Source organism: Glycine max, chromosome 16, assembly GCF_000004515.6.
Source record: "Glycine max cultivar Williams 82 chromosome 16, Glycine_max_v4.0, whole genome shotgun sequence".
NCBI lineage: Eukaryota > Viridiplantae > Streptophyta > Magnoliopsida > Fabales > Fabaceae > Glycine > Glycine max.
The window spans coordinates 22,063,247-22,086,286 of record NC_038252.2 but is presented as its reverse complement, the minus strand read 5'-3'; the positions used below and the strand labels follow the sequence as shown (position 1 = coordinate 22,086,286).

Here is a 23,040-nt window from a genome sequence, read left to right as displayed (position 1 = left end):
CAAGTTGTAAGTTGTGATAGTTCTGAGAAATGGTTAAATGCCATGAAAGAAGAGATAGATTCCATGGAACATAATGGTGTTTGGGACCTTGTAGAATTACCAAAGGGTTGTAAGAGAGTTGGTTGTAAGTGGGTCTTCAAGACTAAACGTGACTCTTATGGCAACCTTGAATGTTACAAGGCTAGACTTGTTGCTAAGGGATTTACTCAGAAAGATGGCATTGATTATAAAGAGACGTTTTCACCCATTTCACGAAAGGATTCTTTCAGGATTATTATGGCATTAGTAGCCCATTATGACTTGGAGCTACATCAGATGGATGTGAAAACTGCCTTTCTTAATGGAGATTTAGAGAAGAATGTTTGTATGGACCAACCAATGGGGTTCTCAGTTGAAGGAAATGAACACATGGTGTGCATACTAAAGAAATCAATATACAGTCTTAAAGCAAGCTTCCCGCCAATGGTATTTGAGGTTTAATGATACCATTATTTCCTTTAGATTTAAGGAAAATACTGTTTATCGGTGTATATATCTGAAGGTCAGTGGGAGTAAGGTTATTTTCTAATTCTGTATATTGATGATATCTTGCTTGCAGCTAACGATCTTGGTCTTCTTCATGAGACTAAGAAATTTTTCTCTAGAAACTTTGAAGTGAAAGATATGGGTGAGGTAAGCTATGTGATAGGGATAGAAATATTCCATAATAGATCACAAGGATTGTTAGGCTTATCTCAGAAAGTATATATATCGATAAAGTGCTAGAGAGATTCAAGATGGAAAGGTGTTTAACATCGCCTATTCTAATTTAGAAATGAGACAGAGTTAGTCTCACACAATGTCCTAGAAATGATATGGAACGAAAACAAATGAAAGTAATTTTGTATGCATCAGTTGTTGTTGCATATGAGAGCTGAATTTGTAGTATGTTTTGAGGCTACAATTCAGGCTAATTGGCTGCGGAACTTTATTTCAGGGCTTGGAATTTTCGACAGTATTGCTAGGCCGCTGAAAATGTATTATGATAACTTCGCAGTAATATTTTTTGTAAGAACGACAAGTACTCTAAGGGTGCTAAGCATATGAAATTGAGGTACTTTGTAGTGAAGGAAGAAGTTCAGAAACAAAAAGTGTCAATAGAACATATTAGCACAAACCTTATGATAGTTAACCCTTTGAATAAGGGATTATTGCCCAAGATATTATAGAACAAGTTGAAAGTATGGGCATTATTTCGCCTATTCTAATTTAGAAATGAGACAGAGTTAGTCTCACACAATGTCCTAGAAATGATATGGAACGAAAACAAATGAAAGTAATTTTGTATGCATCAGTTGTTGTTGCATATGAGAGCTGAATTTGTAGTATGTTTTGAGGCTACAATTCAGGCTAATTGGCTGCGGAACTTTATTTCAGGGCTTGGAATTTTCGACAGTATTGCTAGGCCGCTGAAAATGTATTATGATAACTTCGCAGTAATATTTTTTGTAAGAACGACAAGTACTCTAAGGGTGCTAAGCATATGAAATTGAGGTACTTTGTAGTGAAGGAAGAAGTTCAGAAACAAAAAGTGTCAATAGAACATATTAGCACAAACCTTATGATAGTTAACCCTTTGAATAATGGATTATTGCCCAAGATATTATAGAACAAGTTGAAAGTATGGGCATTATTGTTATTGATGATCATTAAGAGTAATTTACCTTATGTAATTTTGCTGACACTCTGAGCTCAATTATGATATGTTTCTGATTACCTGTTCTCTATGTTTGCATGCATGTTTGTGTTAGAGTAATGTTAACAGGTTTTGTCTTCAATGAAGATATTATGTTAGACCAATTATGTACTCCTAACTAATGGTCATATTAAGGAGAAGACTAATTTGTAGTACATGGAAGGGACTATGTCGATTAAATGATGTACAACCGTCATGACTCGAATTGGTTCCTATTCTTAATCATGAAATTATTATGTACCCAATGTATAGAACAATTTAGTCAATTTTAATGCGCATTATGTTAGTTAATCTATTTATTTATTTAGTTCATAATGTTTATTAATGTCACATGAGCCAAGTGGGACAATGTAAGAATTAATGTCTCATGTGAGAGACATGTGACTTATGTAAGGACTAATAAGTAAATAATTAACGATTAAGGACTAAATTGTAATTGGGCTTAATAGGAGAAGTTTCTAGGGTTGACTGCTACTTGATGGGAGTAGTGGTTATAAAAGGGGCTTAATACCCACTAACGTGAAATAAAGTCCCCTTTCTGACCAGAAAGTGTTCTCTCTCACCCATAGTCATCACAAACGGAGAGAGGCATAAAAGAAAGGCCTAAGGAAGTGAAATCTTATTTCTCTCCTCTTTCAAGGAAATCAAAGTGCACCGGAGAGAAGTTTCCAATGGAGAAAGGTACAAGTCTTCCTATGGAAAAAGGTACACATCATTATCTATTGTTGTTTATTGATTGTTTGTGAGAATCATAGATTTTATGATCCTGTTGTTTCCTATCATTGATAGTTCATGAAACCTCTTAAGAATTTTTACAAGATGGTCCTCCCTCTGGTAGTGTTATTCTAACATAAAGAAAATATATAAAGCTCTTAATGTAATGCCTCTTCAGTTGTTATACAATTAAATCATTAATGTACTTTGGCTAAACAGTTTAAATTTTTAAATTAGTTTGTTTTATCACCAGTAAAGTAAACACAACTAGTAAAAGCACCAAATTGATTGAGGGCTCACAGCGCACAAGCTCAGTGTAATGATAACCTTCTCTTATTTTGCTAGCTTTGTTACCTGTAAAACTTATTTTCTCATACAATAACCAGTTAACTGATAAGTCTGGTTTATAGGAATGATATATATTTGATCAAACAAATCTATATTCCAGGGAGGTCTTTTAGATCAAAAACACGGTTCTGGCAAGAAGGGTTGCAAGGATAATTGCAATCCACATGGCGGAAAGAACTTCGACCATAAAACCAGTCTGCCACTGCCTTGGCAATAGTCTGCAGAATGTAATGCATACAAGTAAGCTTTTCAACTCACAGAAAAGGAAGTAATAATAATAAAAAAGGAAAAATTGTGTTTTTGGCCCTTGTACTTTCGGTCAATATTGGTTCTAGTAGTCCTTGTACTTTTAAATTGTTGAAATCGGTCTTCTAACTTTTGAAAATATGTGATTTTGTCATCAACAAAATTAGTGGAAAGGGACGAAAATGACATTTTCAATATTTGGAGATTGATTTCATTAATTTCAAATAACAGAGACTATAACCAAGTTTGACCAAAGTACGGGATAAAAACACATTTTTTCCAAAATAAAAGGAAGTAGAAACAAAAAAAAAAAACACACACACACACACACAAATGCTTATATTCTGGAAAAGGGAGAAATAATGTAATATCTTACTGTATTGGCAAGCTTTGGAGAGTCAGTCTTAAACCATGTCTCCTGTGGTTCTGTTTGGCAGTGGGCATAGCAAGAGTCAATAAACATTCCTTTAGATGGAGAATCTCCTACCTCACTCAATGCCCTTTCGAATTCACTCTTGAAGCCTGAAAATCACAAAACTATACTTTCACTCAATTGGTGTAGAAGTGGTGAAAAATATTGCAGTCTGGAACTCTACTATTAGCTCTTACTCAAATGAATGACCCTTTTACATGTTATTTTTTTCTCTCATGCCAGCGTTTTAAATTTTTAAGGTGTGTGAACAAATTACTTACATCAAGTGGTGACTGAGGCAGGCAAATTTTAGACTGCTTTCTAGGATTGATTAGAAGCATAGTGAAATTCTTTTATGTGTAACAAAATTCGATTATACACTAGCTATTAAGATCAGAAAGTGTTCACCTTGCAATTTACTTAGTTGATCAGGCGAGCAGTTGCTCATATTAACCTTGCAGCTATTCCAACTATCACTGGGATCAGCAGAGCCAGGTACAAAGATGTATCGAATCTGAATCAAAGAAATATCTTGAGGATCAGAAAAAAAGACTTTACTGCTTATTTTCAGTTGGCAAAGATGATTATGATTTATTCACTTATATTTTAGAGTTCTCTTTTGAAAACAAAAGATTCATAGTGAAATCAGGAAATACTAAGATGAAGAGATTATGTAGAGAATTTTGGCTCAATTTCTTATCAAATACTTTCGAATCTGGAAACAGCCTCATTGCATATGCACAGGTAAGGCTACGTACAATGAACCTCTCCCATACCTTCTCATAGTTTCTATACCAATTTATTTTGCTTGAACGAATTTCATCCATTAGTTAATTAAGCAACGATAAAATTTTGAACTTAGAATTCTGGGTCCATAACTATGATCTATATATGAAATTTGTGAAAAGCTATCTCCCAGAAAACACACCAGAATTGCCTACTATGATCTTTACTTTACCATCTTGTTATATATCCACCAATTAATGAAAAAAATATGAACATGGCGTAAGATGTTTCTTGTATGGCCTATATATATATATATATATATATACCACTCTGATTCTCTGAAAACAAACTGAAACTTCTTTAGCAACAGAATAATCTAACCTGCCACGAGTCATAGGCTGAATTAACAACGAAGATTGGGGTACTGATATGTGATGCCACATATTGTGGAAAAAAGCACTACACAACAATTCAGAAGCATCAGTAACACCAAAGAAGTTGCAAAGCTAGAAGGAAAAATTACAAGTGAGTACTTGAAACTTACTAGTGTTGGGCTGAGTTTTGAAGTGCAGGATGTGGGCAAATTCTTTGCAGAACCCTAAAATAATTAAAAAAAAATAGTCTCTATTTACAGAAAGTTTTAGCTATTAGAAAATAATTAAAAGAGAAAAGACATGCAAGTACATGTGTTGAAACAACTTCACTGTAGTACTGTTGAATGAAATGTGCTCCCGAGATATCCTCTCTATTGTACAACAACACATTAAATCATTCAATGACCTAAGGAACTATAAGAAGTAAATAAAATGCCAAGTGAAAACCAATTAGAGGAGCATACACATTGACAAAATAACCAGCATCTGGAACACATTTCACATTAGCTCTAGAGGGCAAAAAAGTTTTAAAGCTATCACAGTGTAATATAGTTGTCAATCCTCCAGCTGAACAGCCAGAGAGAATAGCCTGCAGGTACAAGTTTCCGTTAGTGAAAGAAAAAACGATTCAGGAGGAAGAAAAAAAGTGCCAAATCATCAATGTCTCATACATTTTCAGCCCTTTCCAATCCTTTTGCTAGTAATTCTTCTATTACAGCTGAAAAAATCCTTGCTCCTCTGAAGTGCAAATTGGTTGTCTAACAAATCTCATCAGAAAGACAATTGAAAAATAAAATTTACCAATGCTTAATATTTTCCTCGGAATTTAATTTAAAATTCCTTTGAATTCTGCAAAACTTACTGGATCAACTTCTTCCACATCACCAGTAAACGATGAACCATCACAGTACCTAACCTTGACTCTATTCCAATTGTAGAAATCTGAAATTTATAAATTTTGTTAGAAAGCTGAGCAAAAACAATTGAGTTCACAACTCACAAATAGAAACAATACATATTGACTAGTGGACAATACCTGGATTAAACTGTTGCTCATTGCTTAAAATTCCAGAAAAGTAAATATCCTCCATTTGCTTAGATGAACCTAAGCGAGTGTCCTTACGGTCAAGGCAACTCTCGATATTGTTGCACCATCCTCCTCCCTAAAATAAATTATAGCAAAGATCATTACCAAGAAAAAAGAACTTTCCATGGTTTGTGGAAACAGAGAAAAAGCAATTGACAAATTTGACATTTAAGAATTACTTAAGAGATGAAATAGTTGTATAAGGCTAGCAACACTCTTACTAATACTCTTTCTACCATTGACTGAAATTTATTAGAAATCACAAATTTTGGTAAATTCTACTTCTAAATCATGAGAGAGACTCCTTAAAAAAAAAAGAGCCACCAAGGTTGGTAATTTTCAATAAATGTCAGCTAATAATAAAGAGTGTTGTTGACGCGTTCTTCTAGTTGTATTGTACTCATACACATAACAAAACGTATTAAAAAGGCATATTATTGGTGCCACTTTGCTTAAAGGTACATACCTCAATGTGAACAATCCAGCTATTAATACCTTCCCCAAATCCCTTATCAAAGTGGTAAGCTGGGGGACTTCCATCCAAACAAACTGCATGACACGTTAAGCTTCAATATATCATCTATTATATAAATATTGCTAAAAATAGAAGCACTGGAGAATTATAGTTCCCTAATGTCACAACAAAAAATTCTCACCAGCTCCTTTTGATTCTGCATTCTCGACCAAAATCAATGGAACTAAAGATCCTTCTGCCTTGAGCAATAGCAGTACACAAACAAGAAGATTTAACCATTGGCTGATTCTTGCACTCTCCATTCAGCAAAGTCCAACCAAAAGCAAATGATAAGCCTGTGCGTAGAAAACAAAGAACACAGGGTGCCTTACTTTGGCCGACCAAATAGAAAAACAAGAGCTTCGTTAACTACTGTGGAGAACCTTAAATAGAGAGGAACGGATATCCGTTTCAAAACTTTATTGACAGTTGTGCAGAAAGAAAAAAGACAATATATACAAAACAGAAAGAGAGAGAGAGGAAACAGACATCGTAGGATGAAAATTATGAAGAAAGGTAAAGCGATATTAGATAAAAAACTTGTTTTCTTGTTGATGAAAGTATATGAAATATTTCAAACCATTCCACAATAATAGAATTATAAACCCACGATAAACTAGCCCAGAAAATGAAACTTCCAATATTGCTGCAAATTATATGAGACACCCCAATGGCCCTATTGGTAGATGCAACTGGCATGCATTACAAGATATAAATATGGTCATAACATCACAAAACCTTCATGCATTATAGCTCAGAAACGAAACACTGGTCCCATTCCAACACTGCCTAAATTAACAACAGTTTACTATAGAGCTATATTCAATAACTTTTGTCTGTATCTACCGCCCAAACTAAAAATAAAAACAGAACCTCCTTCCAACCCAAAAGAAATGATCAAAAGAGAAAAATGAAAACAATATGCAAAACGCATATGGAGAGAATAAAGGTCACAAGGTGGACCTGAAAAGGAAGAAAGGAATGCAAGTGAAACTGAGTTGAGGGGGTGGCTTATAAAATGCGCCACGGGGACACAGAATTAGTGACTTGCTGAGATAGGCAATGTTTAAGGACAAATGGGAAACAAACTCTTTGAGAAGTTTGAGTGGAAAATTGGATAAGAACGTGTGAAGTGAGAATCTACTCTTGGATTTTCGTTTTCTGGGCATTGTATGTGATTTGTGGCTCTCTAGTGGGAAAGCACTCAAACAATACTTTGTCAACCAACACTGCCAATACTATGATAAAGCAAACAACATTAATTTATTCAATTGTAATCGGTTAAGAACCCGAGAGACAATGAAAAATTATTAAGTTACCACGTCATATATTTTATACAATTGCCCCTTCCGAGGAAACAATTGTCACATGTAATTTCACGGTGGATTTTATCAGTTGTCATCTTCTCGGTGAATCCATTTCAAAGTAATTTTCTATTAGCCTAATTAATTAAAAAACCAACATTATTTGAATGTTCAATTTAAATCAATTAAAAATTAACATTATTTGATTGTATAATTCAAATAAATTTTAATCAACATTAATTGATTGACCAATTTAAATCAATTTCCTATTAGCTTAATCAATTAAACAATTGACATTAATTGATTAACTACATTTAATCATCCTCTGCTATTTATCCTTTTCCTTAATTTGATTATTATATGATCAGTTAACAAATCTAATATATATATAAAATTTTATTATATAGGATAATATCATGTAACACCTTCATATTTATTCTGTTCAAATAATTTAATTAATATAGATTTTATATTTACTAGTACGGAGACTCGTGTAATACAAGAAAAATTAGTATTTTTTTTATTTTAAGATGTATAATTTTATATTATTTAAGACAAATACAGAGCATTATTTATTAATATGTAAATTTATTTTAATATTTAGTATAAAAAGGATTATAAATTGTCATAATATTAATGAAATTAAGTACGATAATATTTATTTTCATGTTAATATTATAGTAATCTTTGTATTTTTAGTATATACATATATATAAATTGATAGTTTAAATAATAATTCTTAAATACAAATATTATATAAAAATATTAATGATTTTTTATAAATATGATTTAATATTATATAGACTAAATCGTTATGGGGAAAGAAGGATGATGAGGCTAACATAAAAGAAATATATTAAAAATGATGGTAAGTTAAAAAAAAAAATTGAAAGTAAATATGAGGTTTCGAATGTTACTTTGTCAGCATGGAAGACCGCCGTGAACCTCAGGTATGGCTCCCTTAGCGCTGTTGTTGATATTCAACCACAGGGAACTAGCAAGCACCATTTTGAAGTAGCACCACAGGGACGAGGTAAGCTGGTGCAACGGATAACAAAGTAGCATGAACCTTTTGCGACAACATTGAAGCTAGTGCAACAACGATCTCGTAAGGCACTTGGTCCTACGGGCATGGCCATGGGCTTAAGTATAAATTGTGAAGCATGTTGAAGTGGTAAAAAATTAATTTCTTAATGATGAATGACCAAACCCGTTAATAAGGAACGTTGTAGTGTTACCGATATTTTTTGAGTGGATTTATTTTTTTAATATGCCCATAGGCCATTTCACACGTACTGAGAAAGTGAAAATAACAAATACATGCGCTGAGTGGTTGAACGGGAGAGAAGGTGCTGAATGATTGATTGACGTCCATAGTGTGTAGATTTGCAGCGTGGAGTTAATGTGTCAAATGTCAATCATGGATTGTAGTGGCGAAATTTTTTCAGAAACATACATTAAAAAAACAATTAAATACATAAACATACATATTTCTTTTTATTTACATATAATTTTATTATTTTCAGCTTGTAAATTCAAGTTGAAAGATCTAAACTTACATTGTAATTTTTTAAAAAATTTGCAAATTTACCTTTACGGGTTTCCCCAACCCAAATTCTCAACATGTACTTTTTTAAGAAAAAATTAATTTTTTAAAAGAAAATAATATAAATAAAGAAAATTAATTTAAAATAATAAAATTAAAGAATATGCTAACGGAGATAATAAATTGAGAATATCTCTAAAAGAAGTTTAGTTAAAGAAAAATAGTTAAAAACACTCTTGTAGAAATTTTTTTACTAATTTATATATATATATATATATATATATATATATATATATATATATATATATATATAGTGAAATTAAATACATTCATAACATAAATAATATAAAAAAAAGAAAATTAAATTGTTTGACTAAAACTTTTCGAACGATGAAGACAACTATTTTTGGAATGATCTACTAGCCTGCAGATTGAACAATATTTTTGTTGATCTCTTTCTCTGTCATCCATATTAATCTGTATTCTTGTTGATTTTGGTTGACCTTTTTTATTTCTTCTCATAGCTAGATTGACATATGATTTTGGTCCTTCATATGGCCAATAATCGTGATGACGCATGTCTGCTAATGGGACTTTATACACACTCGACACATAGTCCAATGTGTACACTAGATGTACATATTGCAAGTAATCTATATTGATGTGTTTACATACAACAACGTGTAGTTTTTGAGGCTTCTCACAATCACATGTTTTTTGATCCAGCTTCACAATGAATTTTCCCATGCGACGCCACTCTCTCAAATTCACTCTTTCATTAACTTGAAACTTAAATCTTTGGCGGTCAAATTGTTGAACGAAATGAGTGTTAGACTTAGTTTCTTCTTCATTGATGAACTTGGCCGCAATGAGTGCAAACTTGTTTGGAGGAAATCATTGCATCAACTTGGGTTCCACAATCGACAAAATATTTGTTCAACTTCTCATACGTGACTTTGACTAAGGCAGTGATTGAAAAATTTCTCATTTTTTTAGAACCAAGTTCAGTGACTTTGACAAATTAGTGGTCATGGGTCCCCATGCTTTCCATCACCCCATGCTAAAGTCCATTGCTCCCTTGGAATTTGATCAAGCCAAGCAGTGTCGTGTGGGTTGTCTTCTTGTAACAACAGGTAGTGACGAAAAAACTCTGGTTGGGTCATGGCATATCCTGTTGTTTGAAAAAAAATATAAATCTAATTGTCAGTTTAATTTTAAATAATAAAATAATGTGAATTAAAATTTTAAAAAATATCTCACTTATACTCAAGATGTTTTTCCTTTCATCCTCACTTTTAAATTGTTTTTTGTAATTTTGCCCAATGTGTCGAATGCAAAACACATGCATGAGTTGTCTGTTGTCCACCCACTGTCTGGTCGTCTGTATGCACTTTTGATTGACTCGTGCCTATCGAAGATTAGGTATATACCATATTATGGTGTGACATGGGTTCTCAAGTTTTGCAAAAAAAAAAGTGTCAACCATCTGTTGTCTCGCCCTCGACAATCACATATGCTAATGAAAATATATTGTTTGCCCCATCTTATGCAACTGCAATTAATAGCGTCCCTCTGTATCATCCATAAATCCATGCTCCATTTATTTGCACCATAGGTTTACAGAATGCAAACGCATCAATGCATGCCTTGAATGACCAAAAAAGTCGACGGAATATGACCTTGTTTGGAATTGGTTGGCTCGACTCGTCTAGTGCAGGTTTTGGTTGAATTCTGATAATTGTTCTAGGGACAAATAGTTGCAATGCTTGTAGATATTTAGGAAGTATGTTGTATGACTCTTCCCAATTACCATATACCTTCTCGAGGACCATTGTTTTGCTAGCTATGCTTTCCGATATGTGATGTGTAGCCGAATTCTTGTCTAATGAATGTGATGAATGTTGGAACGTTTAGTTGCTCATTTTCTTTAACCATTGCAAGGATATTTTTTCCTATGAGTTTGGAATCCATTTTATTATGATCTTGTGAAATGGTGAGCATGACGCATGTGTGAGGCCCTTCAATCATTCTAATTTTCCAAGGTTTTAAATTTTTTAGTTCAAACGCTCTAAGTTTCCATTGGCATCCCTCAGCTCAACAACACAAGACACATGTATCCTTCACACACCTCATGTGTTTGAAAGTGACATAGTTCTTAATGTGCCAGATTTTTACTGCGTGTTTGAGGTCCTCCAACTGATGGAATTGCTAACCAACATATAGCTCGCCATTCTGTGATTCAGATTGTTGTGGTAGGTCCCAGAAATGCCTATAGTCGGGGTTCTCAACCACTTGGTTGTCGCCAACATCAGTGTAATTTGGATATGGACGATAGACATTTTTAGTTGTTATGGGTTGGAAAAGAAATTGGATGTTATTATTGTCGTTGTCATTGATATTATTGTCATCATTGTCTGCCAAAATTGCATCTCCATTGTCACTGAAGTCACCAACTACTTCATCCAGCAACCTGTTTTCAACATGATAGTCGTGTGACATTTCGTTTCTTTGAGATTGAACAACATGGATTCCTGACGCAGACAATGTGTCTGCAGGATTCCTAACGCGCACAGGGATGCACACAATGTCTCTGTAGGATTCCTGACGCGTACAATGTCATTGCATAATGTCTCTACAAGATTTCTGACGCACACAATGTCTCTGCACAATGATCCGACAGGATTCCTGACGTGCACAATGCCTCTGCAGGATTCTCGTCGCGCACAATGTCGCTACACAATGTCTTCAATGTCTTTGCAAGATTGTTGATGTGTACAGTGTTTGCACAATATTTCGCACAGATTGCACATACATCTCTTCATGCGTGTAACACTTGATGCCTATAAATACCCTACACCAACTTATTTAGAATCACGACAAAAAAGTTTGTTAACAACTTTCATTGTGCAAAAGGAGAATGGAGCCAACAACATTATTATGGAAACAAGATTGTCATCGATCTTCAAAGATACCAAACATGTTAAGTACAAATTAAATGATATTATAACCTTTTATTTGATAACACAATTTTTATTGTCGTGACAATTAAAAAAATGTAACTTCGAATGTATAAGGACAACCACCAATAATCATTTCTTATTGTCATTCCATGCCTCCTCCTCATCCTTTAATTAAGCCATTGTTAAGTCATTCTGCTTTACCGATGTTGCCAAATTACGACACTTTAAAATTGGTCATCATCTAATCATTGCACTTGTTGAGCAATGAAGACCAGAGACTCACTTTTCATTTTCTTGTTGGGGAATGCACAATTACACTTGAGGATGTAGCACTACAACATGGAGTAAGGGTTGACAGTAGGCTAGTAATGGGCGCAACGTACTATGACTAGGAGGAAGCGTGTCAACAATATTTGGGTATAGTTCTGCCAAAGGGAGAAGCACTAGTCAACTCTACCATTAAACTTAAGTGGTTACAAGATAATATGATGCCACTTCTCGTAGAACCAACACAACAATAGTTAGAAGCACATTGTAGAGTGACCGAGGCCGTACCCGAATCAAATAAACATTAAAAATGCAGTATCTAGGAAGTGATCCTAGGTCGTCTCTCAACGAGCAATGGTCAACTAAACGTTCATAACAGATAGTAATAAAATAGTAACGAATTGGGGGGGGGGGGTTGTTTGTTTTTGTAAATTAAACAGTGAGCAAATTTTAATTAGAAAATATCATAATTAAAACACTTTGTTTCCCCTTGATTCAAAGGCAAGTCTCTTATCCTAGGTTACGAGAATTTATCCTTTATCAGTTCAACCACTTAATCCAACCCTAAATTAAATTACTAAGTGAAATTCAACATAAGGCAGTCATTATGTGATTAAGCAACACGTACACCAATTAATCATGAACGAAACTGATCATTAAGCATGAACGTAAATTAAGCGCAGAGACAATTAATCAAGCACTAAGCATGCATGGATTAATAGCAACAAATACAGAGTAATTGGTGAAGAGGAAAAACTTATCAGAATTCAATAGTAATAATAAAACCTCAAAGAGAGTTGTGCTTGATCCTCAAGAGAAAACAACGCTGGAAACTTAGCCTTTCATTAATCAGTAGAAAACGAAATTGCAGATTGAAACAGAAAACGAAATTTTATTGCTACGTGAATAGTAAAAACTGGAATTGCAAAACCTAAAATTATTCTTTCTCCCAAAATGAAAGGGACTCTTAAAACTAAAACCTTGGTGCTGTTATATAGGTTCTCAGCCCCAAAGCTTACAAATCTGTTTTAAGTCCAAGTTCATTAATAAAATAAAATCTGGACAAGATAAGATAAGATTTGATAAAATAAAATCTAGATGAAATAAAATCTAGATAAGATAAGATAAGATAAAATCTAGATGAAATAATATCTAGATGAGATAAAATCTGGATAAGATAAGATTTGGTAGAATAAAATTGTCTGTTCTCTTCAAGTCCAAGCCCAATTTCGGATTCAAGCCCAATTGCTTATAATTCTCCTGAAATTAAATTAAAAACACAAAATTAATCCAGTAGGCCTAAATGATAAAACTGCATAATTAATTTGACAATTAAGGCTAATCAGTAATTAAAATGGTGACAAAAAAGGGTTAAGAAATAGGCGAAAATGATGACACATCAAATCCCCTCACACTTAGCCTTTTGCACTCCTGGGCAAAATAAAAAAAAAAACAAAGCAAGGGACAAATCCAGAAACATTAAAGAGAAACAAACAGACACAACAACAATTACATATTTCTCAATGAATATCAAGGAATGAAAAGAATGGGTAACATCCAACATGTAAAGAGTTAAAGAGTCAAGGCCGTCATGAAAATCATCCAAGCATCTTAAACATGGCAAGATAGTCAATCAACTCAAGAATGAAAAGTGATAAAGCCTCACAAGATATGCACTCTATCTCTCAAGAGTCTAGGCTATTGTTTACTCTCAGAGCACCCATGAAAACAAACACCACATAGACTTGACAAGACTTTAAAATTGACAACCACATCACAAGCACATGCACATGAGGATCAAAAGGTCTTTCAAGGTTGTAATGGGGTCAAGGACAAGGTAGATGAAAGTATGGGATAGTAGCTAAAACCCAAAGGAATAGAGGAGCAATGGGAAATAAGTGGGAAGTAAGAAAAAGTAGTAAACCCCAAAACCAAAAATACAAATTAAGCTTTAAAAAGTAAACCCAAAACAAAATCAACCAAGTCTTCAACCAATCCAAGTCTTCAAACCAAGACCTCATTTATTCAACTTCATTTATATATATATATATATATATATATATATATATATATATATATATTGAACATGGACAGTAGCAATTGAAAGCATTTGAAAAATAAAGCAACAATTAGGCAATATATGTATACATCATCAAGCATGGCCAATAAAAACATATCATCCAATGAAACATACCCCCCTCCCACTTATTCCCAAAAAAATTCCAAAGCTCCAAAATTCCTTAAGGGTAGGGTGAAATCATGGTTTTTCACTTAAGGCTTGTAATGAGCTTCAAAACAAAGAAAGGGGAACATAGGCTCAAAGGGGCTATCAAAGGAATTAATTCAAGGTAGACTCATTTGGCTAGAGGCTTATAAGAACAAAATGCCTAAATCATCTCCCAACATGCATGTGAAGCAAGAAGTATCAACAAGAGTCGAGCCAAGGCTATTGTGCAAGCAATCAATGGGGCAAAACACACCGAATAAAATAGATGATGATGATGGCTCAAATTCTCACCAAGGGTAAATCTATCACTTTCAATTCGAACTTTCAAAACTAACTTGACATGTAGAGAAAAACAAGGGTTTCAATTCACAAAATGCCAAGAAACTCCTATTTCAAAAACAATTACCCATTACCTGTACATAACCCAAAATTCAAAGAGGAACATGCAATGTTGTACACAAACATAAAACCAAAATAACAAAATTAACCTAAAAAAAACTAAGAAAATTAAACTAGAATACCCAACAAAATTAAAGAACAATCCCCCCCTCACACTTAAACAACACATTGTCCTCAATGTAGCACAATCATAAGATCAAGAACAATCAAAACAATCAATAAATTTGGACAAGTGCAACAAAAGTAAAGAAGGAGACAAAAAAAGAAAACTCCCTAAGTCATGGCGGAAGAGAAGTAGGGTGAAGTAAGGAGGTCTCCTCCACCACTACATCCACTAAGGAGGGATTTGTGAGGAATGGTTTCAGCCGGTGTCCATTGACCTTGAAGCTCTTATCTGTGGACTCACTTTTGATCTCAATTGTACCATAAGGAAAAACATTAGTCACCATAAAAGGACCAATCCACTTTGACCTCAACTTACCACTCATGAGTCCGAGCCTAGAGTTATACAATAAAACTTTATGTCCAACCATGAAGTCCTTCTTAGCTATCAAGTTGTCATGGAACTTCTTGGTCTTCTCCTTGTAGAATTTGGAATTCTCATAGGCTTCTAAATGGATCTCATCTAGCTCACTTAGTTGCAACTTCCTTTCCTCTCCAGCCTGATTAATAGAGAAGTTGCAGGTCTTTACAGCCCAGTAGACTTTGTGCTCTATCTCTACAGGAAGATGGCATGCCTTGCCAAAGACAACCCGATAAGGAGACATTCCTATGGGTGCTTTGTAGGTAGTCCTATGCGCCCAAAGAGCATCATCTAGCCTGGTGCTCCAATCCTTTATGTTTGGCTGCACAATCTTCTTCAAGATCTTTTTTATCTCCTTGTTTGAAATCTCAGCCTGCCCATTAGTTTGAGGGTGGTATGGTGTGGAAATTTTGTGCACGACCCCATACTTTTTGAGCAAGGCATACATGGATCTGTTACAAAAATGAGTGCCTTGATCACTAACGATGGCTCTAGGGATTCCAAACCTGCAAAACAAATTAGATCTAACAAAATCCACAATGACCTTAGCATCGTTAGTTCTAGTGGGTTTGGCTTCCACCCATTTTGAAACATAATCAACAGTAAGGAGAATATAAACAAAACCAAAAGAGACAGGGAAAGGCCCCATAAAATCTATACCCCAGACATCAAACACCTCACAGAATAACATGGGTTGTTGAGGCATTTGCTGTCTCCATGAAGGTGAGCCGCCTGCTCTCTGACAAGACTCACAAGTGCTACAGATTCTCCATGCATCCTTGAAGATGGTGGGCCAATAGAAACCGCAGTCAAGCACCTTGTGAGTTGTCCTCTGTATGCCAAGATGGCCACCTGGTGCGGAAGAATGATAGAATTGCAGGACTGAGTCAATCTCATGGTCTGGAATGCATCTCCTAATAACCTGGTCACTTCACAACTTCCACAAATAGGGGTCATCTCAAATATAATGCTTAGCATCACTCTTAATTTTATCATTTTGAGCTTTAGATGCTAAGGGAGGAAAAACAAAAGCAACCAAATAATTCACAATATTAGCAAACCAGGGAGTGGGGAAGGAATCAGAAATACTATACACAATGTACAAATGGTCATTCGGAAAATCATCCCGAATGGGTGAGTCCTCAAACGAACGCTCAATCCTACTCAGGTGGTCAGCCACGAGGTTTTGTGCACCACTCCAATCACGGATCTCCAAATCAAACTCTTGGAGCCAAAGCATCCACCCGATCAATCTAGGCTTTGATTCAGCCTTCTTAAACAGCTACTTCAGAGCTGCATGGTCAGTATAAACAATAACACGAGTACCAAGCAAATATGAATGAAATTTTTCAAAAGCAAAAACTATCGCTAATAGCTCCTTCTCTGTGGTAGTGTAATTTGCTTGAGCAACATCCAAAGTTCTAGAAGCGTAGTAGATCACCCGAGGCAGCTTATCAATCTTTTAAGCAAGGACAACCCCCAATGCGTAATTGGATGCATCGCACATTAGCTCAAATGGGGTTGTCCAATTAGGTGCCTGAATGATAGGGGTGGTAGTCACCGCACGCTTGAGACAATCAAAAGCCTCTTTGCATCGGTCATCAAAATCAAACTCCACCTTTTTTTGCAGGAGATTGGATAGTGGAAGGGCCATTTTGCTAAAATCTTTGATAAAGCGCCTATAAAACCCTGCATGACCAAGAAAAAAACGAATCTCTCGCATGCAAGAGGGGTAAGGCAATTGTGAAATAACATCTATTTTTGCAGGGTCTACCTCTATGCCCCTACTGGAAATGATATGCCCTAAAACTATACCTTGTTCTACCATGAAGTGACATTTTTCAAAATTTAGCACAAGGTTAGATTTAATGCATCTACTAAGAACTCTATCCAGACTATCCAAACATGTATCAAAAGAGGATCCATAAATAGTAAAATCATCCATAAACACCTCTATGCAACTCTCTAAAAAGTCACTGAAAATGCTAAGCATACACACCGCTAGAAGGTGCTAGGGGCGTTGCATAGGCCAAAAGGCATCCTCATATAGGCAAAAGTGCCAAAAGGACAAATGAATGTGGTTTTTTCTTGATCCTCAAGAGCAATATGAATTTGTAAATAACTAGAAAAATCATCAAGAAAATAGTAATGAGACTTACCTGCCAATGGCTCAAGCATTTGATCAATGAAAAGCAAGGGGAAATGATCTTTTCTGGTTACCTGATTCAGCCTCCTATAATCAATGCAGACTCGCTAGCTGTTCTGCACTCTTGTGGGGATAAGCTCATCCTTTTCATTCTTGATCACTATGAGGCCTGTCTTCTTAGGAACCACTTCGACTGAACTCACCCACTGGCTGTCAGAAATGGGGTAGATGATTCCAGCTTGTAAGAGCTTGGTCACTTCCTTTTTCACCACATCTAGAATGACGGGGTTGAGTCGCCGTTGTGGCTGCCTCACTGGCTTAGCTCCATCCTCTAAAAGTATCCTATGCATGCAGGTAATTGGGCTAATACCAGGAATGTCTGCTAAAGTCCATCCAATGGCTTTCTTGTGCTTCTTGAGCACTAGCAACAACTTCTCCTCTTGCTCAGCAACAAGGAAGGCAGAGATGATCACTGGAAATTTTTCCTTGTCCTTCAAGTAAGCATATTTGAGGGTTGCTAGTAAGGGCTTCAACTCTAGTATGGGTGGTGGCTGAACAGTGGGAGGAACCATGGTAGGAGAAGAAGATGGTTCCTCAGCTTGTACCTCATAAAGCAAGTCAGAAGTATATGTACTTCCCGCAACATGGTTAGTGCATTCTAACTCTAAAAAATCAACATCAAGAGGTACAACACCTAGAAAATCAGAACCAGACTCAAATTCAGATTCATTCTCAGCATAAAAATCAGATACAGGATCAAATTCAAACTCAGATTCAGATTGAATGCATAAGGAAGGACAAGTATGAAAATCAGATAAAAATGGATGTTTCCTACCATGAAGAACATTGTCAAAATCCAACATATAATCATCAACAATCTGATCAATTATCTCAGCACGAAAAATAGAATGATCCTCAGATGGATGTTTCATGGCATCAAGAATGTTAAAATGAACAATAATATCACCAAATTCCATAGACAATATGACAGCATAAACATCTATCTTGGTTCGGGCTGTTTTCATAAATGGCCTGCCTAAAATAATTGGACCATGGGAAAATCCCTCTTCCATATTTAGAACATAAAAATCAACAGGAAAAATAAGTTCACTAACCCGAACCAGCACATCCTCTATGAAACCTGCGGGGTAAGCAACACTTCTATTTGTCAAATGAATCACCACATCTGTAGATTGCAAAGGTCCAAGAGATAAAAATTGAAAATGGACAGAGGCATGACACTAACTGATGCTCCTAGATCTAGCATGGCATCTCAAATTTACTGTTCCCAATAATGCAAGGTATACAGAAAGTACCTGGGTCCTTACATTTCTCAGGAATGTGAGGAGCAGATTTACCTATCAATGCTAACACATTTCTACCCATGCTAATCCTTTCATTGCCTTTGAGCTTCCTTTTGTGGGTGCACAGCTCCTTTAGAAACTTGGCATATCTTGGAATCTGCTTGATGGCATCTAGCAGAGGTATGTTCACCTCTACTTTCCTGAAGGTCTCCAAGATCTCCTTTTCCACTTCTTCCATCTTTTTGTTTGGAATTGCTCTAGGTGGGAATGGAAGAGGGATAAGAGGCTGTTGTAAGTCAAAATTACTAGAAGAAGGTCCACCTGCATGAAATGTTTTGTTAGGAAGCTTTCTCTTTTGTGCAACTATCTCATCCTCTTTTTCAAGTGTAGAATGAAGCTTGACAGGTTCAGGTGCAGGTACTGCTACTAGTGCAGGCACTTGAATTTGGTTGCCAGACCTCAAGGTGATGGCACTCACATTTTTCGGATTCTGCACAGTTTGTGAAGGCAATTTGTCAGAATTTTGGGACTGAGCTTGGTTCATCTGAGTAGCCATCTGCCCCATCTGATTTGTTAGACTTTGAATGGAGACTCTTGTCTCTTACTGAAATTGCATATTCTGGATGGTCATTTGTCTCACTAACTCTTCTAAGGAAGGTTAAGGAGGAGCCTCAGTTGCTTATTGTCTTTGTTGTGACTGTTGTTGCCGTATTGGAGGAGGAACATATGGCTTGCTTGGACCAACAACATTCTAGAAATGAGGGACATGCTGCTGTTGTTGTGGAGGACTTGTCCATCTCAGATTTGGATGATTCCTCCAACCTGGATTGTATCTATTGCTCGAAAGGTCATAATTATTCTATTGTTGTTGGTTTTGCTACTGAGGAGGTCTATTATAAATGTTTGCAGCATAAGCTTTAGGTTGCTCATTGACTCCAGATTGTTTCTGCAAAGAAGGACAAAGATTTGTATGGTGATCTGCAGAAGAACATAGACCACAGACTCTTACAACAGGTGTAGATTTCTGATTCATGGCAAGCTGAGTTACCAAGTTGACCAAGGCATCAAGTTTTCCTTCAAGCTTTTTATTTTCAGTAGATGAAGATGAATCCGTGACCACCTCATGGACTCCTCTAAGAACAATAACATAATTTCTTGCACTGAATTGTTGGGAGTTGGAAGTCATCTTCTCAATCAAATTCCTAGCCTCAACAGGGGTCATATCACCAAGAGCTCCACCACTGGCAGCATCAATCATACTCCTCTCCATGTTGCTAAGTCCCTCATAGAAATATTGAAGAAGGAGTTGCTCAGAAATCTGGTGGTGAGGGCAGCTTGCACACAATTTCTTGAATCTTTCCCAGTACTCATACAAGCTTTCTCCACTAAGTTGCCTGATGCCTGAAATGTCTTTTCTGATGGCAGTGGTCCTAGATGCAGGGAAGAATTTCTCCAAGAACACCCTCTTAAGGTCATCCCAGCTGAAAATAGACCTGGGAGCAAGGTAGTATAGCCAATCTTTTGCCACTCCCTCCAAAGAATGAGGAAAAGCCTTTAGAAAGATATGATCTTCTTGGACATCAGGGGGCTTCATGGTGGAACAAACAATATGGAACTCCTTAAGATGCTTATGAGGATCTTCACCTACAAGACCATGAAACTTGGGCAACAAATGTATTAGTCCAGTCTTGAGAACATATGGAACACCCTCATCAGGATATTGAATGCACAAGCTTTCATAAGTGAAATCAGGTGCAGCCATCTCCCTAAGAGTCCTCTTACGAGGTGGAGGTTGAGCAATATTCTCAGTATGAAAATTAACAACTGAATGCTTAAAATCAGAATATTCAGAATCACCAGCAACAGAATGCTCAAAATGATCAGGATGCTCAAAATGCACAGAATGACCAGGATGCACACTATGCCTAACTAATCTATGAAAGGTTCTATCTATTTCAGGATCAAAGGGTTGTATGTCACCTGGATTGCCCCTAGTCATGCACTATATGCAGCAAATCATGTGTTTCTCAAACAAGCACTAGGGGAGGGTTAAACCTATAGCTATAGTCAAATGATATCCAAATGATCTGAAATTTTGTGAGCAACACCCTAAAATCACGAAAAGATAGCACAAAAAATTTCAAAGTCTAACTATGAAAACCACCTAAGCAAAGTTTAGAAAAATAGGACAATAATACTTGAAAAATAAAAAAAAAACTTAGTAAACGGCTGATTTTTGGAGTTTGGGAGACCCCAACTGGTTTTAGTAGACTGTCACAGTATGGGAAATTTTTTTCTACCCCAAATGCATATATAATAATAGTTATTCTGATACCCGGAGCAAAAGTTATGGTCGTTTTAAGTTTTGCTAAAAACAAGTTCCCAAAACTTTTGTCTCTCAAATACTGTCACAGCAAGTGCTCCTGGTATTTTTCACACAAAATATGGATCAAAAGAAGCTACCACACAAAAAATCAGCCAAAAATAACAACTCTAACTATCAAAACAAAAATCGCTAATTAAATTGCAAAATCAGTCGCTAATCACTGTTCAGCACTGTTCGCAGCAAAACACAAAGCTGAATTAGTCGCTAAAAATAGTCGCTAAAAAGGAGATGCAACTGAAATGCAAAGCAGAACGCTACACAAAATAAGATAACTAAACACTATTATGAACCTTTGGCCCGCTGCTCCCCAGCAACGACGCCAAATTTGATCGAGGCTGTACTCGAATCAAATAAACATTAAAAATGCAGTATCTAGGAAGTGATCCTAGATCGTCTCCTAACGAGCAATGGTCAACCAAAAGTTCATAACAGATAGTAATAAAACAATAACGACTTGCGGGATTGTTTGTTTTTGTAAATTAAACAGCGAGCAAATTTTAATTAGAAAATATCATAATTAAAATACGTTGTTTCCCCTTGATTCACAAACAAGTCTCTTATCCTAGGTTACGAGAATTTATCCTTTATCAGTTCAACCACTTAATCCAACCCTAAATTAAATTACTAAGCGAAATTTAACATAAGGCAGTCATTATGTGATTAAGCAACACATACACCAATTAATCATGAATGGAACTGATCATTAAGCATGAATGTAAATTAAGCGCAGAAACAATTAATCAAGCACTGAGCATGCATGGATTAATAGCAACAAATACAGAGTAATTGGTGAAGAGGAAAAACTTATCAGAATTCAATAGTAATAATAAAACCTCAAAGTGAGTTGTGCTTGATCCTCAAGAGAAAACAATGCTGGAGACTTAGCCTTCCATTAATCAGTAGAAAACGAAATTGCAGATTGAAGCAGAAAATGAAATTTTATAGCTACGTGAATAGTAAAAACTGGAATTGAAAAACATAAAATTTTTCTTTCTCCCAAAATGAAAGGGACTCTTAAAACTAAAACCTTGGTGCTGTTATATAGGTTCTCAGCCCCAAAGCTTACAAATCTGTTTTAAGTCCAAGTCCATTAATAAAATAAAATCTGGACAATATAAGATAAGATTTGATAAAATAAAATTTAGATGAAATAAAATCTAGATAAGATAAGATAAAATCTAGATGAAATAATATCTAGATGAGATAAAATCTGGATAAGATAAGATTTGGTAGAATAAAATTGTCTGCTCTCTTCATGTCCAAACCCAATTCTGGATTCAAGCCCAATTGCTTATAATTCTCTTGAAATTAAATTAAAAACACAAAATTAATCCAGTAGGCCCAAATGATAAAACTGCATAATTAATTTGACAATTAAGGCTAATCAGTAATTAAAATGGTAACCAAAAAGGGTTAAGAAATAGGAGAAAATGATGACACATCATAGAGCTTACATTTTGTGGCTAATTGGTGGAATTTTAATGCCCGACAAGACAGGAAATTGGGTTTATTTGATGTACCTAATAGTGTTGGCTGATCTCGAACGAGTTAGGCGCTATAGTTGGTGTTTTGCTTGTCTTGCAACGCTATATAGGGAAATGTGTAGGGCCACTGACCCTGAGGCGAAAACTATGGGTAGGTGTGCGTCATTGTTACAATCTTAAGCATGATATCGCATGCCCTTCATTGCAGCAAGAGTTAATCGCAACCCAATGAATATCTATTAATTTGATATTATTCCATATATTAGATGGAGTGACAGTGGATTAAGCTTTATTGGCACCCAACATGGAGATGTCACCGGTTATAAAATAAGATTAGA

General features: G+C 35.5%; 1 protein-coding gene and 1 non-coding gene across 5 annotated transcripts; one reads left to right on the top strand and one right to left on the bottom strand.

Moving 5' to 3' along the window:
• Positions 1 to 2,766: 2,766 nt before the first annotated feature.
• On the bottom strand, positions 2,767 to 7,257 carry LOC100780171 (pectin acetylesterase 8). Of its 4 annotated transcripts, none has more exons than XM_041010220.1 (13): positions 7,120 to 7,257; positions 6,299 to 6,452; positions 6,109 to 6,191; positions 5,592 to 5,718; positions 5,418 to 5,497; positions 5,227 to 5,313; positions 5,020 to 5,144; positions 4,866 to 4,926; positions 4,726 to 4,779; positions 4,563 to 4,640; positions 3,864 to 3,969; positions 3,420 to 3,565; positions 2,767 to 3,015 (listed from the first exon to the last, which is right to left on the bottom strand). In XM_041010220.1, the coding sequence occupies exons 2-13, from the start codon at positions 6,417 to 6,419 to the stop codon at positions 2,887 to 2,889; spliced, it is 1,197 nt and encodes a 398-aa protein (XP_040866154.1). In that variant the 5' UTR covers positions 6,420 to 6,452; positions 7,120 to 7,257; the 3' UTR covers positions 2,767 to 2,886. The 4 variants fall into 4 exon arrangements, with proteins under 4 accessions (XP_040866154.1, XP_040866153.1, XP_014623997.1 ...); XM_041010219.1 differs by lacking the exon at positions 7,120 to 7,257 and adding an exon at positions 6,895 to 7,109; XM_014768511.3 differs by lacking the exon at positions 7,120 to 7,257 and adding an exon at positions 6,767 to 6,870.
• Positions 7,258 to 20,148: 12,891 nt separating this feature from the next.
• Positions 20,149 to 20,255, top strand: LOC112999869 (small nucleolar RNA R71). The gene has a single exon (XR_003265087.1). It is a non-coding gene; the product is annotated as a small nucleolar RNA R71 (small nucleolar RNA).
• The last annotated feature ends 2,785 nt before the right edge of the window (positions 20,256 to 23,040 follow it).